This window comes from Phyllostomus discolor, chromosome 12 (assembly GCF_004126475.2).
Source record: "Phyllostomus discolor isolate MPI-MPIP mPhyDis1 chromosome 12, mPhyDis1.pri.v3, whole genome shotgun sequence".
In the NCBI taxonomy this organism is placed as follows: Eukaryota; Metazoa; Chordata; class Mammalia; order Chiroptera; family Phyllostomidae; genus Phyllostomus; species Phyllostomus discolor.
This window is the reverse complement of record NC_040914.2, coordinates 30,578,773-30,595,357: the sequence shown is the minus strand read 5'-3', so window position 1 is coordinate 30,595,357 and position 16,585 is coordinate 30,578,773. Positions and strand designations below refer to the sequence as shown.

At 56.4% G+C, this 16,585-nt stretch overlaps 2 protein-coding genes across 5 annotated transcripts; both read right to left on the bottom strand.

The window, feature by feature from the left end:
• Window positions 1–2,503: 2,503 nt before the first annotated feature.
• On the bottom strand, window positions 2,504–7,916 carry ZNF446 (zinc finger protein 446). 4 transcript variants are annotated; one of them, XM_036013461.1, is made up of 8 exons: window positions 7,562–7,599; window positions 7,170–7,292; window positions 6,420–6,800; window positions 6,143–6,344; window positions 5,773–5,867; window positions 4,374–4,458; window positions 4,110–4,202; window positions 2,504–3,955 (listed from the first exon to the last, which is right to left on the bottom strand). In XM_036013461.1, the coding sequence occupies exons 2-8, from the start codon at window positions 7,188–7,190 to the stop codon at window positions 3,483–3,485; spliced, it is 1,350 nt and encodes a 449-aa protein (XP_035869354.1). In that variant the 5' UTR covers window positions 7,191–7,292; window positions 7,562–7,599; the 3' UTR covers window positions 2,504–3,482. The 4 variants fall into 4 exon arrangements, with proteins under 4 accessions (XP_035869354.1, XP_028386290.1, XP_035869355.1 ...); XM_028530489.2 differs by lacking the exon at window positions 7,170–7,292 and having other exon boundaries at window positions 7,562–7,916; XM_036013462.1 differs by lacking the exon at window positions 7,562–7,599 and having other exon boundaries at window positions 4,110–4,199; window positions 7,170–7,526.
• A 2,143-nt stretch (window positions 7,917–10,059) lies between these two features.
• ZNF324 (zinc finger protein 324) lies at window positions 10,060–16,585 on the bottom strand. Its single transcript, XM_028530474.2, has 4 exons — window positions 15,422–16,585; window positions 13,942–14,068; window positions 13,458–13,574; window positions 10,060–12,857 (listed from the first exon to the last, which is right to left on the bottom strand). The coding sequence occupies exons 1-4, from the start codon at window positions 15,437–15,439 to the stop codon at window positions 11,434–11,436; spliced, it is 1,686 nt and encodes a 561-aa protein (XP_028386275.1). The 5' UTR covers window positions 15,440–16,585; the 3' UTR covers window positions 10,060–11,433.

Sequence of the window (16,585 nt, the reverse complement as noted above, 5' to 3'; positions counted from 1 at the left end):
AGAAGAAGAACAACAACAACAACAACAACAACAAAACGCTGGCTGGTGTGGCTCAGTGGAGTGACGACTGAAAGGCCGCTGGTTCTATTTCCAGTCAGGGCACATGCCTTGATTGCAGGCCAGGTCCCCAGTTGGGGCCATGAGAGAGGCAACTGATTGGTGTATCTCTTCCACATTGATGTTTTCCTCCCTCCCTCCCCCTTTTTCTAAAAATAAATTAATGAGGCAAAATAACCTTTGGATGTAATCAATTAACTGTGTGTCCTAAACTGTTTGCAAAGATAACAAGTAGTTATGGCTACTGAACTAATGACTACGTGATTCAAAATTAAAAACATTGCCCTGCCTGGTGTGGCTCAGTGGGTTGGGTGTTGTCCATCAAAACAAGGGGTTGTCAGTTCTATTCTAGGTCAGGGTACATTCCTGGGTTGTGGGTCAGGTCCCTGGTTAGGGGCATGCCAGAAGCAACCAATCGATGTTCCTGCCACACATCTGACCCTGGGCCCAGAAACAGCAAGAATAAACTTGGATGTGTACACAGATTTCTGTGTGGATGGAGAAATGAGCCAGAAATACAGGGCTTAGTACTTTCCAGGATCCATACTTCAGGGTCCCCCTTACCTCCTCACCAAAGATCTCAACTAGCCTGTAGGAGTGGTTCTCTCTGGGAAAGGTCAGCAGTGTGGGAGGAACCAGCAGCCTCTTAGCCACTCTATGGTGCAGAGGTAACAGCACTGACTCCACCAGTGGGTCTTTTGTGGCCTGAGCCAGTGGATGTAGATGTGCTCTGTGGAGGTGGAGGGTGTGCTATCATAGGTGATTGACAAGGATGAGTGTGCATTGGACTGAGGCATGAGAGTTGAGCAGAAGGTAACTGGGAAAGTGCATGTTTAAAGGCCCTGGGGCAAGTACTGGGGGTGGGGAGCAGGTGCAGAGGCCCCCCAAAATGGAGTCTGGGATCTGACTGATGTGTCTTAGTGGATTGAGTGCCAGCCTGTGAACCACTGGTTCGATTCTCAGTCAGGGCACATGCCTGGGTTGCAGGCCAGGTCCCTAGTGGGGGTGTGCATGAGAGACAACCACACATTGATGTTTCTCTCCTTTTCACCTTCCCTTCCCTTCTCTGAAAATAAAACCTTTTTTAAAAAATGGAGTCTGAACTGTCTTTAGAACCATAAGTGCCCTATGGAGCATTGTGGGAACCGTGGACCAGGAGTAAAGAGATAGGAGGTGAAGCCCCAAGCATACAGCCTCTGTGGAATGTCTCAAAGGCTGGCATTGCTGCTTGGGGCATTGTGGGAGTAGACCAAGGCCAGAGAACATTGAAGCCTCTGTGGCATATACTGGGGTGCCATCACAGTCCAGAAGTGTGGCCTGGAACATTTTGGGAGCTGCAGGCAAAAGCTAGTGGATGTTGAGACCTCTGTGACCTGAGACTGCCACCACCAAGACAGGGTATAGGGTCACTCTCTGGGTCTGTAAGCACAGACTGAAGCATACTGACAGTAGAAGGCAGAGGCCAGCTAATGCCGAGGTGTCTGGGATGTGTAGTCCAAGCAGCCTCACTGTCCAGAACTGTGGTTAGAATCTACCAGGGACAGGGTATCCACCAATGACTAGTGGTTATCCAGGGCCAGTAGGTCGTGAAGGACACTGGAATTCTCTAAACTCCATTAGGAACAATTGGATCCACCAGGGACACAGGGACCCATTGTCCTCTTCCTCCATGTCCCCAGTGCAGATCTTCCCTGCTTGCCTACCAGATCACCAGCACCCAGCTCCTTCTCCAGCCTGGTGTGCTTCCCCAGGCCCCAGTGTGACAGCAACAGGTCAGTAGGTCCTCGGAAGACTGGGGATGGAAGAGGCGGTCCCCCTTCCTCCTTCTTCAAGGGAAACTTCCCTCTCCCAGCGTCAGGCTGGAGCAAGGTCGAGTGCCCCCCACCCAAAGTGATCCTCCAGGCAGCTCCTTCTCTGTCTGGTCACACCCACCTGCCACTCCTGCATGTGTCCAAGGCTGCAGAGGACTCCTGTTTCCTGAAACTAGCCCACATAAAATTGCCCCTTGTTTTCAAAGTAGGAAGGAGATGGAGAAGGGTGCTTAATAATGGCCCCCAAAGACATTCACATCCTAATCCCTGGAACCTGTGTTATCTCACACGTAAAAGGGATTTTGCAGGTGAATCAAGTGTGCTGGTGGGGAGCAAAAAAGGTGATTACGGACCCTGAGGTAGGGAGATTGTTACAGATTACAGGTGAGCCCCAAATGCAACCACAAGGGTCCTTATAGGGAGGAGATAGAAGGATCACAGCCAGAGAGATGGCGGCATAAGAAAGACTTCACCACCACTGCTGGCTTCACAGGCGGAAGAAGGGGCCACAAACCAAGGAATGTGGCAGCCTCCAAAAGCTGGAAAAGGCAATGAAATATTCCCCCCTAGAGCTTCACAGCAGCCTGCCCTAATGACACCTTGATTTCAGCTCAGTGAAACCCATTTCACAGTCATGAGAGAATAAATTCATGTTGTTTCAAGCCACCAAGTTTGTTACAGCAACAACAGGAAACTAACACAGTGTATTGAACAATGTCCCAAAAGCCTGCCTAGGAATCCAGACATACCTCCATGCACAGCAGGCAGCTAATCCTTTTTTCTCTAACTTTGTGACCCACTGACCTACTGTGTAGGCCATGGGGACACAGTCCTGACCTGCAGGTGTGCATAGCCTAAGTCACATATTTGTGTCCCATTTTCGTGGGGCCACCCTTGTCTACCCAAGATCAAAATGTAAGTCCCTTAGTGTCCACTCAAGCTGGGACTCAAGAGCTCAAAGGACAACAAGGCTGGGAGACTGATGTGTGCAGTACAGGAACAAGGTGGGCTGGGGACCAGAACCGCTGGACCTTCTCATGGGTTTGCTACTCAGTGGCCCCAGCTGCCAGGCAGGAGGAGCAGAACTGCTGATCTGACCAGCAGAGGCCAGAAATCAGGGTTGTTACACAGAAACTTCCCTACCATAAAAGTGGGATTCGTTAAAAATCTACAACACATATGAAGGACCATTAGTTTTCTCTCTGCTTGCAAACAGAAGTAGGCCACTGCTCTCCTGGGCTTTCTGCATCTCCCACATGTTCACCCTGGACTCTGCTGTCTCAGGAAGGGTGGGAAGAGGCAGTTGTTGAGCATCTACCTGAGGCTAACGAGGTCCCAGAGCTTGGAAAAGTCGTCAGCCTGCATCGCACCACAGATAGGGACACCCGAGCTTGGAAGTCACCCCTCAGCCACCGGTCAGGGTGGATTCTACCAGGCCTCACTTCAGATGGGAAGGGGCGCGGGGGCGCGCAAGAGCAGCTTCTTTTCTTGCATCCAGGTGGCTTCCTGGGAACCCTGATTTACTACAGCGCCCTCTACTGCCTCCTGGTCTTCCAGGCTGCGTCCAGGTCCTGAGAACAAGATCGCTAAGATGAGTGGGCCTTCTCCGGCCGCTCACGGGGCCTCAAGCCGGTGGCTCTTCCTGTGGATGACTAGCTGGGACTTCCAGTCGAAGCCGCGGCCGCAGTCGCCGCAGAAGTGGCGCTGCTGGCCAACGTGGCTCTTGCGGTGGATGACCAGCTGCGACTTCCAACTGAAGCTGCGCCCGCACTCCTCGCAGGCATAGTTCCGAGGGGCTGTGCGCCGGGGGTGGCGCAGGGCACCTGGCTCCCGGGGACTCTGCAGCGGCTTCTCAGCACCCGCGACGGTCAGAGCTGCGGCCTGAGCACCCTGCCCGCCGGTGTGCGTCCGGTGGTGGATGACGAACACCGACTTCCAGTCGAAACCACGGCCGCACTGCTCACAGGTGTAGGGCTTGCGCGCGGTGCTCGGCACAGGTGGCGGCGGGACCAATGCGGTGGCCCCAGACGGGCCCTCCCAGGACAGCGGGGACTCGGGGCAGCCTGGAGGACCCTCACTTTCACCCCCTGGGAAAAGGACACGCGGTGGATCAGTGGCCACGGTGCCAGAACGTTGGCCAGCCATCCGACCCCCCCCCCCTCCCGCCCCACTGAGTGTGTGCCACACAAGCTCCAACCCACCCAATACCAGGTGGCCCTTTTCACATGGGGCAGCACTCACGTTGACAGAGGCTTCCTGGGTCCTCTGTCCCTGCGCTCAGTGCCCCTGGTTCCAACTCAGCAGGTGCCTCAAGCCTAGGGGGCGGTAACCCTGCTGGGATGGGGGGTGATCAGGCGCCACTCCTGGCACTGGGCAGGTGAAAGGCTGGCACAAAGGAGGGGTGGGGTGGGGACCGTGGCGGGTGGCATGGGAGCCCCTTGGGAAAGAGGAAGAAGGAGAGTGCCCACAGGGAAGGGAAGGATTCAGGAAGTGGCCGGTCCTCACCCAGGGAGACCACTGAGCCGTACTTCTCCAGCATGGCGTCCCAGTACAGCTCCTTCTGTGATGGATTCAGCAGCCCCCACTCCTCCTGCCGGGAGGAGGCCTTTCACTGCCTGCACCTCCACTCCTCCCCAGGTCACAGCCTCATTCCCTGGAGACTCAGAGGATGCTCAGAAGGAGGTGTGAGGGATGGGGAAGCGGGTGGGTGGGAGCAGCCTGAGGTTCACTGGGCAGAAGCTGCCGGCACTCATCCCCAAGCTGCCCCACCCCACATTCTGGAGGAACAGAATCTAGGACTCCTGGGTTTGCTGGGAGGCAGAGTAACAGACAGATGTGGCTGGACCCACACCTGTGCCTTGAGCAATGTCCCCTTGAGCAAAAGATCAAGGGACTCAGGGGACTCTGGGCTCCTCTCCAGGGAAGCTGCAAAGAGCCCTCAGCACTCCCAGATGTGGGCACCTGGCTGCCAACATGATGGGAGGTACAGCCCCCTACACCTGGCACAGGTGATGTGGGCAGGTGATGTACATGGTTGGGCTGGTGAGCTGGGTTCTCTGTGTGGACAGAGAGAGCCTTCTAGCCTTGAGAGTCTGCCCTTCTGGCTTCTCAGAATCTCATCATCTGGTTGAGGCTTTGCTGGGTTGGGAAAAATAGTCCCCACAGACAAGCCACAGGGGAGGCAGCGACCACAGGGAGTCACAGCCAGGATGGTGCTGACTGGAGATGAGGAGACTCTGAATGAGTCTGTATATGTTTCTTATTGTCCCTCAGGCTGTGGAGGGAGCCTGGGGCACTTCAAAGCCTCCTAGCTCATCTCAACCACCTCTTCCACTGGGACGCTCAAGTGGAGTGGCTTAGGAGCAAAGTTGCTGGGAGAGGACAGGGCCCCTGCTACCCACACTCAAGAAGCGAGCAGTGCAGGTAGCGGAGGCCTCAGCTGAGCTTCCACACCCAGTTGGAGAGAGGGGACTTCGGGCATTTCTTGCGAAGAGCCTCTCCATTCAGACCTCAGTTGTGCTGGGGAGACAGGACTGCTGTGTGGCTGAGGCTCAGGCTTTCACCCATGGTTGGTCATCTTGTCCCCTCCCCACCTGTACACCCTTATGGGTGGATGCAAATCCCTAGGTACTGGCTCCGGACTGCTGGGAGCTGCAACCCCCTGACTTCTCTGTGAGGAAGCCGACTCCTAACAGTTCCCATCACACTCTAAATCAGTTTTCTAAAATCCTCCCCAACTATAGAGACTGCCAATCTGTCCCTGTCCCCCAGGACCTACAGGGCACCCTGGTACCAACTCTGATCTGGGCAGCAAAGAGTACAAGAATGGCTGGCCTAGGAGCCTGAAACACTGGCAGGCAGAGTGGCCACCAAGGACATTCTCCTCCCACCTGGGGCTGCTCACCTGAATCCTGGGTGGATGGAAGGAGGCGGAGTCAGGTTCCCCATGTCCAACTGGCCCCTCTTGGGACTGGGCTGGATTTAGGGGACTACCAGGTGCTAGGAAGAGAGGCAGACAGGGGCAGGGGTCAAGAGGCAGACATGTGAGCCAGGGCAGATGAGCTGGTGCTGGTGCTGCAGCCATGGCCCTCCTCTACCAGCAGGTAGGAGGCCACTGTGTGTGCCAGCCACATGGCAAGCAGTGAGCCAGCACTTTGTTCCTGCCTCACAGGGAACTGCTGTGCAGTCTATAGTCCCTCCTGGGTCCCAATCCCAGCTGGGGACGTCCACACTCCACCAGGAGACCCCTAGCCAAGTGTGGCCCCCACTCTCACCCATTTCCTGCCCATCCGCATCAGGCTCCTCCTTCACGCTGCAGCTGGGCTGAGCAGACCCCTTCTTCTGGGCATCCTGTGGCCCCTCCCCAGCAGCTGCCCTGAGGGGCTCTGCTATCCCTGGAGAGTGGGGTCTCCCCAGTGAGTCCTCTGCCTGCTGTGCTGCTGGGAGCACTGCTTGTTTCAGGACGTGGGCTGTGATCTGAAGGGAACAGAGAAGTCACCAGGGCTCTAGTCTTGCTCTGTACCTCCTTAAAGCCAAACTGGCCATACTCACCCAGCTCAGTAGTTGCCCAGGATCATGCTGCAGGCCCTCGACCAGGGCCAAAGCCTCCTCAGGGCTACCTGGTCTCTGGACTCGTACCCAGGCCTGGATCTCAGCAGGCAGCGAGCCCAGAAACTGCTCCAGTACCAGTAGCTCCAGCATCTGCTCCTTGGAGTGCACCTCTGGCCGCAGCCACTGGCGGCAGAGCTCTTGAAGCCGGGACAGAGCTTCTTGGGGACCGGCCACCTCCTGGTAGCAGAACCCCCGGAAGCGCAGGCGCGCTGCCTCAGGGTCCTCTAAGGTGGCCTCGGGGTCCATGGAGGGCAGGAGTGGGGAGTCCAGTGAGGATGGCATTTTTGTGTCAGGAGTCTTCTTGGAGCCACCAAGAGGAACCTGCAGAAAAGGAGGGGTCAGGGTACAGACCAAAAGGCCATCATCAGGATAAGCAGGTTTTGGACAAGTACTTGGAGGCAGGTTGTCCAATGGAGCTTCCAGGAAAGTGCCAACATCTGGGGACAACAGGGGGTGTTGAGGAGACAGGTTTCCAGGGTCAGGCTGAGGAGGAGCCACAGGAAGTGTCCAGCAGAGGAGGGATGTAGCAGTCAGTCTAGAAGACAGGGAGGCTTGGGGCCGTGCGAGTGGGAAGGGGGTAGGGCAGAACATGTTGACTTAAGTGGTCGCCCTGAGGGGCTGGCTATTGGGACAGGCGCGTATGCCCACTCAGTCGAGGGTTGAAGCTGGACTCCAGGGCTCTGTGCTCGCCGACCACAGCGAACTGTGCATGACTCGCACCGTTTGGACTGTGCATGTGAAAATCAAAAGCACAGCACAACGGAGCCACGAACTGCGAAGTCGTGAGAAGGCAACTGTGACCCTGAAGAGGGTCTGGAATGAAACACGCCCACGTGGGGGGTCCTGCCAGACCCGCGAGATCAGCCTCCCGAGTCTATCTCTCAAAAATGGAAGGGAGGAAGGGAGGTCTTCCCGGAGGAGGCAGAACGATGCTCTGGGTGGGAGACATTCGGAGATGAGGCGCACAGGAAATGTAGGGAGATCTGACGGCGCTCCCTAGCGCAAGGAGGAGGGCCTGGGTCCCGGGAGGAAGAAGCCGCGCCCAGCCCAGGCCAGCCCAGCCCTGCCGGGCCCACGCTCACCTCAGCTACCGCGCCCGCAGGCCACTTCCGGTCAATGGCACCTCCGCTACACTCCCACCTCTCGCAGGACGCCCCGCCTCACCCTTCCCGTGCGTTGCCTTGGCGACACAGTTCTGGCCAATCACACCCCTGCTCCGAAGACACCGCCCCCTCCCTTAGGACTACGTTTCCCGTGAGCTTCAACACGCAAGGACAGTCGCGGCATCCGCCAGCGGAGGCTCGTTTTCCGAGATCTTTCACTACTAAGAGGTGCTCCACTCCTCGTAGAGGAATCTGCAGAGTAGTTCAGTTTATGGAGTTTCCTTCCTTCACTGGCGGCCGTTCTTCTTTGCATCTGCGTCCCACAACTCACCAACTGCCAAGCTGGGCCGTTAGACTTTTGCGCATGTGCAAAACGGATAGGGCTCCTATTGGTAAGAGAGGTGAGGTACGTGGCCCTTTGACCAATCAGAGCTGGCACTCTGCCCAGGCCCCTCCCCCAACGTGCGGCTTGAGGCACGTGGCTGGTCTTGCGGGAGTCCAACCGCAAGAGTACGTCTGCCAGTCTGCAGGTTTCCAAGGCAACAGCTGGAGCGTCTCTCTGCCCTCAGAGGAGACGGGGTAGCGTACTATCTCCGCAGAAACTTACCTCCTGGTGGTCCCAGATAGAAACACGATCCGGCTGGGAAGGCCAGCCGACCTGCTCCAGGGAGGAGTGTGGGTCCTTCATTTGATCTTCGCCCTGCGCTTTCTCCCGTGGGCACCCATTTACCAATGAGGAAACTCTCCCATGATTTACATATCCTGAGTCTGGCCGGTCTTCAGATACCAGTACTGAAACCTTTTACTTACTTTGGGCGTCAGAACTAGTAATGTGTGTGACCTTTATTTTTAGTTTATCTCCATAGGCAGTGTTATCGAGGTCAGTTTTGCTGAAACATGACTTCTTCTGATACCTAGGAGTCCCTGGCTGCCAGCTCGTTACAAAGAGCTGTGGTCTTAACCACTGATTGGAAGGAAGCTCTGAGCATGTGAGTGGCTGGGGATTGTCAACTCTTCCCAGTGGCATCATTAAATTGGGCTCTTTTGTGGGGGCTTAGGTCTTTTCACAGGGACTATGCAGACCGTCTACAATCGGATCTCTCACCATCCATTGTAGAGACCTGGGGCTCTCACAGCTCCTCCAGTATCTCTCCCTTCAGTCATTCTTTAGGTCTTCCCTCACAGGAGACTGCTGGTGTCATGATTTCTTGTTTTGCAGCATAAGCTGGTGAGTCTGCATCGACCCATGCCAACTCAGTACTGACTTTCCCTAAGTCAGTGACAGCTACCTCATCCTCATCTAGGTGTAGAATGCCATTGTCATGTACTTTTTTCCATCCTCTTCCTCACAAACCCACAGGATTTGTCTTAAACACGGTCTTCTGTGGTTACAGTTGGCTTTTGAACCAAGTGAGGATGGGTTCAGTTCACCATCTTGACCCAGAAAGACTAGGAGCACTTTTACAGTCACAGCCTGTTCAGGGCTAAGAGTATGGGAGCCCGCCTGGCAAGACGAGGCTCAATGTGACCAGAGGTTTGAGGGAGGGCAACTTAGGGGCCAACACATGGGAGAAGGAGGATGCCCATGTTTGCTCTTCCCGTAGGAACAGAGTGGAGGCCACTGAGCAGTCCTGAGTAGTGGGAGGGGTACATTTATGGAAAAACTCAGGGATAGCAGAGGCTACAGAGGTGGGAAGGAGTTCAAGGAAGTGTGGAGGAGGCTAATGGGGAGACAGTAGGCTCAGGCTGAGGGGTCAGGAGAGCTCAAGGTGGAAACTGGGCTCCTGGAGGAGCTTCTGTCCAAGTTGCAGAAAATGTTGCATGTGACTCTCTGAGTCCCCACAGGCTCCCAGAAGAGTCCTCAGTCAGGGTGGGGAGGCAAGCCTGGGGAAAGGAGAGATGGGGACAAGGCCAGAATGTGGACCAGAGCAGACAGAGGGCAAGAGTCCAGGAGGGGCACACAATGGCTCGGGAGCCCAGGCATGGTGCATATGTCCTGGAAGGGTCTGGGGGGTGGGGTCTTGCATGACTCCTCTCCTCAGCCAAGTCTCCCCACATCGTTGTGTGGTTTCTGGGACAAAAGATAGGACTGGCTCTGCTGGCAGGTGGGGAGTGGGAGTGGGGGTATCATGTCTGTGCTCACTCAGTATGGCAGATGTCTGTGAGGTCTTAGATATGATGGGATTGGAACACCTGCTGGACTGCAGTCAACCTTTGGGGTCACATGTAGCCCCTGCCTCAGATGCCATAGCTCGGAACCACAAAGGCCCAACTCCTAGCAGAGCTGCTGTTTGGGGCAGCCTCACCCCATCTACCTGCCCAGGTCTCCCAGCACTTCAGGGGGCCATAGACAGGCTGTGTCTCTACCCTGTGGCTTTTCCAAAAGACCCACCAGTTTGAAGCCAAGTCCCCACAGGTCTATAGCGGTGACACATCCACTCTGTGCTAGGGTGAAACCAGGCTGTTACCATGCACTTATTTGAAAAAGAAACCTTTATCAGGGAGCCTCCCTGGACTTGGTGGGAGGGGAGCCTGAAGGTGTGGACTCCCAGAGTGTTGTGTAAGAATTTACAGTCAATGTCTCTCCCAAGTTAGTTCCAAGTTGTAATTTCTAGTCCTTTTTTCCCTAAGCAAAAAGACCATTAACTTCCCTGGAAGTGAGGCCAGAGGTCGAGATGGACTCTAGTCTGCTAAAGGCCACAGGAAGCAAACTGGCCCCCACCCCAAGTGTCCCCATCATGTGGGGGTATCACACTGAGGGCAGATCTCAGGAGGGTGCCACACCTGGGCACAGACCCTGCAGAAGCAAGCAGCCCTATCTTGTCTTCTATGAGCCTATTATTTCAGTCACTTCCTGTCAGGGCAGTGGGGATATAAAGGCTCCTGTAACTTTGACTTTGGTAACAACGGGACATGGCCAGAGCTGAGGCTTGGATGTGAATCTGTATAGACGAGTGTGGCTGGGGAGCTATTGTTCTCTTTCCCCCTGCAGACCTCTACCTCTTCCACCTCCCAACAGCCGGCCATGTGCAGGGAGCCAGGCCAGGCCTCTCTCTGCCCTCACAGTTGCCAGACAAGTGCGGGGGTGGGATGGTGAGCTGCCTGGATGCTAGGCCTGGCCCTACAGTGTAACTTACACCCCATCTCTGCGCCTTTGTTTCCTATTATGAGAAGTGGGGGCAATGGCCACATCAGCCACCTCAAAGGGCTGTTAGGGGGAACCTTGCAGCACTCAGAACAAGAGCTGGAAGTTGGCACATGTTGGCCTTATAAAGAACCTGTCTATCAGGGCGCTGCAAACACCCTCTGTAGGCTGGAATCCTTTTCCCCCCTTCTCTTCTCTAGAAGAGAAAGCTGAGGCTTAGAGCCCAGCCCCTTGCCCAAGGCCAGTACTCAACCCCGACATGATCTCTTCTCCACTGTGCACCCTCCCAGGGAGCCTCGGATGAACAGACACCTGGGGGGAGTATCCTGAGTATCTGTGGACCAGCCAGTTTGGGTGTGGACATCACAAATTCCTCCAGACCACCTCCAACACCATCCCGGCACTCCCCTCCTCCCCTAAGTGTCCAGTCATAACATGCGACAAGTGGCACCACCATGCCAGCCTCCCCTGCCTCTGACAGCCACCACTCGGCCCCACCAAGTCCCAGCCTCCATGTCCATCTTCCTGACTGTTCTGCAATGAGACCTCTGAGGGATGGAAGAGGCAGTTGTGGCTGAAGTGGCAGATCTTGTCACCATGTGAACTTCAGAGCACACACAAGGCTTTTCCAGAGTGGATTTGCTTAGGATTCAGCCTTCAGCCTTGGAAGAGGCTCATTACAGGTAAGAATGGGGGGAGCTGGGACCTAGGTCTCAGCCGGCTTTGGCGGCTTTGGCAGCTCAGCTGCTGCTGGGCCTGAGGCAGAAGTGGGTGGGTCCCCTGGAGCGCCCTCTGATGAGGCCCCTGAAGGAGGCCTGGTTCTGCGCCTCCGTACTGGCTTCTCACCGGTGTGGATCCTCTGGTGGTGGAAGAGGGCCGGGCGCTCGCGGAAGGCGCGGCCGCACTGCGAGCACACAAACGGCTTCTCTCCCGTGTGGATGCGCCGGTGGCTGAGCAGCACGGCGCCTTTGGCGAAGGCCTTGCCACAGTCACCACAGCGGTAGGGCCGCTCGCCCGTGTGCAACAGCTGGTGCTGCGTGAGGTTGGAGCTGTGGCTGAAGGCGCGACCACACTGTGTGCAGGTGAAGGGCTTCTCACCAGTGTGTACCCGCTGATGCTTGAAAAGGGAGGAGCCCTGGCTAAAGGCGGCTCCGCAGAGTGTGCAGGCATATGGCTTCTCACCCGTGTGTGTGCGCTCATGCTGGATCAGATGGGAATTGCGGCAGAAGCGGCGGCCACACCTCGCACAAGCATAGGGCCGCCCACCCGCGTGGATCTTGCGGTGCTGGCTGAGGTTGGAGCCATGGCTGAAGGCCTTGCCGCACTCGCTGCAGCGAAAGGCCTTCTCGGCGGTATGGATGCGCTGGTGCCGCACCAATGAGGAGCTGTGCCTGAAGGCCTTGCCGCAGGCCAGGCACGCGTAGGGGGTCTCACCACTATGGATGCGCTGGTGCTGTGTCAGGTGCGACGTCTGGCTGAAGGCCTTGCCACACTGTGTGCACTCATAGGGTCGCTCCCCGGTGTGTGTGCGCAGGTGCTTGAGGAGGTCAGAGCTCTTCACGAACACTTTGTTGCATGCCCTGCATTCAAAGGTCTTCTCCCCGGGGAGCAGGCCGGGGCTACCGTGGAGGGCCTCGCCCAGCTCATCCCAGGTTGGGGGCTCCTGGCAGACAGAGAGTCTCTGAGGCTCCTGCCAAGCCATCCCCATTCCTAGTTCCCCCACAGTGTGACCAGCCTCAAGGTCTGAGACACTCAGGAAGGTTCTCCCAGGGGGTTTCTGAAGCTCGGAGGCCCTCAGCTGCTTGCCTGGCTCTGCATGGTCTGTGAGGGCTTTCTCTGTGGGTGGGCTGCCCAGGGGAGCCCGCAGTGGGGAGGTCAGCCGCAGGCTGATGCTGGCTTCACCGCTGCCCGGGCGTAGCAGGAGCCTTTCCCAGTAGATCACGGAGACCCCCGTGGGTTTTCTCTCCTGAGATGAGGAAATGCCCTGCCAAGCCTCCGGGCATTTTTCAGGTTCACAGGCAGCAGTGGTGGGGAAGACCCTGGCAGGCATCGGAGGGAGCCTATCCTGGAAGGTTCTTGGCCATGCTGCTTCCCCAGAAACATCTCTGCCCTCTGCCAGACATTGGGAACCTGAAGGCACAGAAATAGTGGATTACTAGGTCATCCTGACCACGAGGAAGTGACTGGGACAGTCCAAGTGGGTGGGCAAGAAGACCCCCAAGGTCTGGTGGAAGCTAGAGAGAATAGATACCCTTTCTGTACGCAGCTCACTTGTCTGGGGGACTCCCCAGCTTGCTGTGCACCTTATGCTGATGGCTACCTGATGCCGGAGTTTTACTCATGAACTCTGTTTGCAGATGCCTCTCCCCTAGCATGGTGAACTCCATGAAGGCAGGACCAGGATCGTCCTGGTCAAGACTGTGCCTGTGGTTCCGAGGCCTGGTCATTGCAAGAGCTCAAGAAACAATGAACACATGAATGAATGGCCCCAGAGACAAAATGGTAAGGTAAGACAGGGAAGGTTTGAGACCATACACTATGGCTGAGGGTGGGATTCTGAGGTCTGGGGTGTCCTGGGACTTCCCCACTTAAGGGCAGCCAAGGCTGGAGCCTGTAAGAGAGGCTAATGGTGGAAGGAGAACAGGAGGGAATCAGGTGGGAGGCAGGAGAGGACAGTGTCCAGGAGGGTGGGAAAGAGAGACACCCCCCTACCCTGGAAGCCCCACTCACCAGGGCTGGGCCTCCTCTGGGCATTCCTGGCCAGGGTCACATCTGACCCACTGAGAAGCCAGGGTTCCTCACCACACTCTAGCTGGATGACTATACGAGGTCGGGAGGCGGAGAGTCCTGTAAGACAAGACAAGCATGTGAGGGGCCAGCCCCAGCTCACGACAACAAAGTGTCCAACAGATGGCAGGAGTCAGGGCTTCATGCATCAGAGGTGGTGCCATCTGTGCAACTAAGAAAACCTGAAGGTCCCACCACTGTTCAGGGCTCATAGGAACAGCTTAATGGTTCCTGTGTGGAGAAACATGTCAGCAGTGCCAAAGGAGCCCAGGCACAGAGGTGCCATAGCCGGACAGACATACTTAGAGGTGCCATAGCCAGACAGTGGGTGTGGGGCTGCTCACAGGCCACCAGGAGATAAGGGGTTAGTGCTGGTGGAGCAGCCTGGTGACAACTAAGCTTCCCCATGGAGGACCCAGGGCCTTACCCAGTGAGGCCACCAGTGCAAAGTTCTCTAGCATCACGTGGCGGTACAGGGCCCGCTGGGCTGCGTCCAAGAGCTCCCACTCTTCCCGGGAGAAGTACACGGCCACGTCCTCAAAGACCATCAGGCCCTACAGCAGTGGGCAGGGGAAGACAGACATGATGTAAGTTATGGCTGTGTGATCCAAGGCCCAACTTTCTGTCCCAGTGGCTACTTCTGATCTCCCTCAGACATTTACCTTCCCCCGAAGATGCAACTCCTCTCACCTGTCTGGGCCCCCTCCCTGACTAGGCCTTACAAGCCTCCTTGGCCTGTCCACTGGCCACTGTAATCAAGGCTGCCAGAGCAAGCCCCCAACTGTCAGCGGGCTGCCAATCCAAGGGGAGTCCCAGGCATCCAGTCATTCCCCAGCCTCTGCACAGGTTGACTCCCCAGACATGCCCCTAGTGCTCTCTCAGTAAGCAGCTGTATCCCTCACACCACATGCCCACCTCTGTTGGCAATGCTGGCCCTGCTGAACTTGCCTGACATTTTAAGGCCGCTCTCCCAGCCCAAAGGACTGGCTGATCCCCTCTAGTCTCCACAGAGTGAACTAAAGGATCTAGTGGGCCAGTTTCTCCTTCCATAGCCATGCCCTCTCTATTTTCTTCTTAACTTGATTGCCACCTGCCAGACTTCCCAAGAACCTCAGAAACTGTCAGCAGCTCTTTATCTCCCTAGCTGAGTCAGTGAAATCTCCTTTTCCTACATTTGATTCCTAGGCCCCGCCTCAGCTCAGAAAACCAGAACTCCGTCTCTGAAAATCAACAATTCCAGGTGCACGTGACAACTCAACTCTGGGCATATTCTTCCCGATTCTCCCCTGAAACCTGCTTTCCCTTCAAATTCCTGACTTAGTTCCCAGCAGCTCCATTCTTCTGGTGCTCAGACTAAAAAAACTTGGGAAGGTCTTCACATAGGACATCCAATCACACCCTGCACCTGATAACAAGGCAGATGTATTGGGAATTCAACAGCTTTCCCATCTCCAAAAACCCAATCTGGTCCATGTACCACCGTCTCCTCCCTGCATACAACCCCTCCCCCATGTCTGTTCTCCATTCAGGAAACGACGGAATTGGTTAACATTCCTAACTTTAACCATGTCACCATGTCTAAAATCATCTATAGCTCCCGGTGCCCTCGGGATAGTGCACTCCTCGGCCTGACACTTCATGCATACCATCTTCTCGAGCTCCACGTGAAAAGCTCTGGTCCGAAAGCACAAAGGCTGTCTCCCTTCCCATCTTTTACACATGCGGGACCCTCACCCCCTTGGCTGCCAGAAGTGGGGGTCCTTCACGTGCACGCCCCACTGGCCTGGATACCGGGTCCAGGGCGTATCGAGAGGGGAAGATAAAACGTCAGATGAAGTCCCTCCCAGGCGGGATCCTGGTCCATGGAGGAGGGGTCCCGGCGGGCGCCTGGGGCTACCTCTACTCACCTGCGCCGCCGCCGCCATCGGAATCTGCGCTTGCGGCGGCCGAGCCGGGCGCTCCTGCTCCTGGCCTCAGTCTCCGAGTCCGTCAAGGGCACAGATGCCCAAGGTACCGCCTCCGCGACGCCTCGGAGGCCGGAGAGCACGTGGGTCCGGGAGCCGCCCGAAGGCCCCAGGGGGCCCACGCGACACAGGAGAAACCAAGGCTGGGGGGCGTGGCCGTCGGCCCGCAAGCACGGCGCGTGCGGAGCGGGCCCTGAGCCCACGTCTTCCTCTGGCCCTCGCCTCCGGTCTCCAGAATCTCCTGGAAAAACGGACCCACGAGCCGCGCTCCAGCCCCCAACACCGCGGTGGCCAGACGCCCTGCAGCGAAGTGACAGTCTCGGACGCCGGAAGTTCGACCCCCGCCAGCCCTCACAGGTCCAATGCGTGAAGCGGAGTCACGCGCAGAGCCTTCTGGGAAGGGTAGTTCCAGGGTGCCTTTTGGCCATGATAATGATGATGGTGGCGGTGGTGAAACAATAACACTAACAGCTCTCATGTACTTAGCACCCCGGTCCCTGGACCTGTGCTAAGCAGGAAAGCTGTATTTTCCAAGTTTCCTCTCTGGAATTTGACGTAGAGCTGATTACGAGCGAGCATCCTAAACCCTCAGGAGAGTGGGTCAACCCCAGAGTTTCCGATTCCGTGTAATGGGGCAAGAACTTGCAAGTTCCCCAGTGATGCTGATGGTACTGACTCAGGGACCATAGTTTGGGGATCGATGAATAAAAGATGTTTAATATTACTGCACAAAGTCTCCTTGGGGGACGGGACATATCTCCATTTCACACACAGAAGAAAAGTGTTTCCCAGAAGCCCCTCAGGGCTGGCAGCCCGAGGCCCAGGACTTGGATCGCCTGCGGGACACGCTGAGGGAGGAAATCTGGGAGCGGCCCCTTTAAGAGGAAGCGAAGCCTCCAATAGGCTGTTCTTTAATTAGGAGCTTCATTTCCCAGAAGCCTTCACGATGGCGCTTAAGCGTTGCCATGGAAAAGCTGAAGCCGCCTGCTCGGATGCAGGCCGAACTACATTGACCAAAAGGCTCGGGGGTCGGGGAGACCTGCGCCAATCACAGCGCAAAATAGGGAGTACTCCCTGTGGCTCAGTCCGTAGGGGCGGGACTTCTAG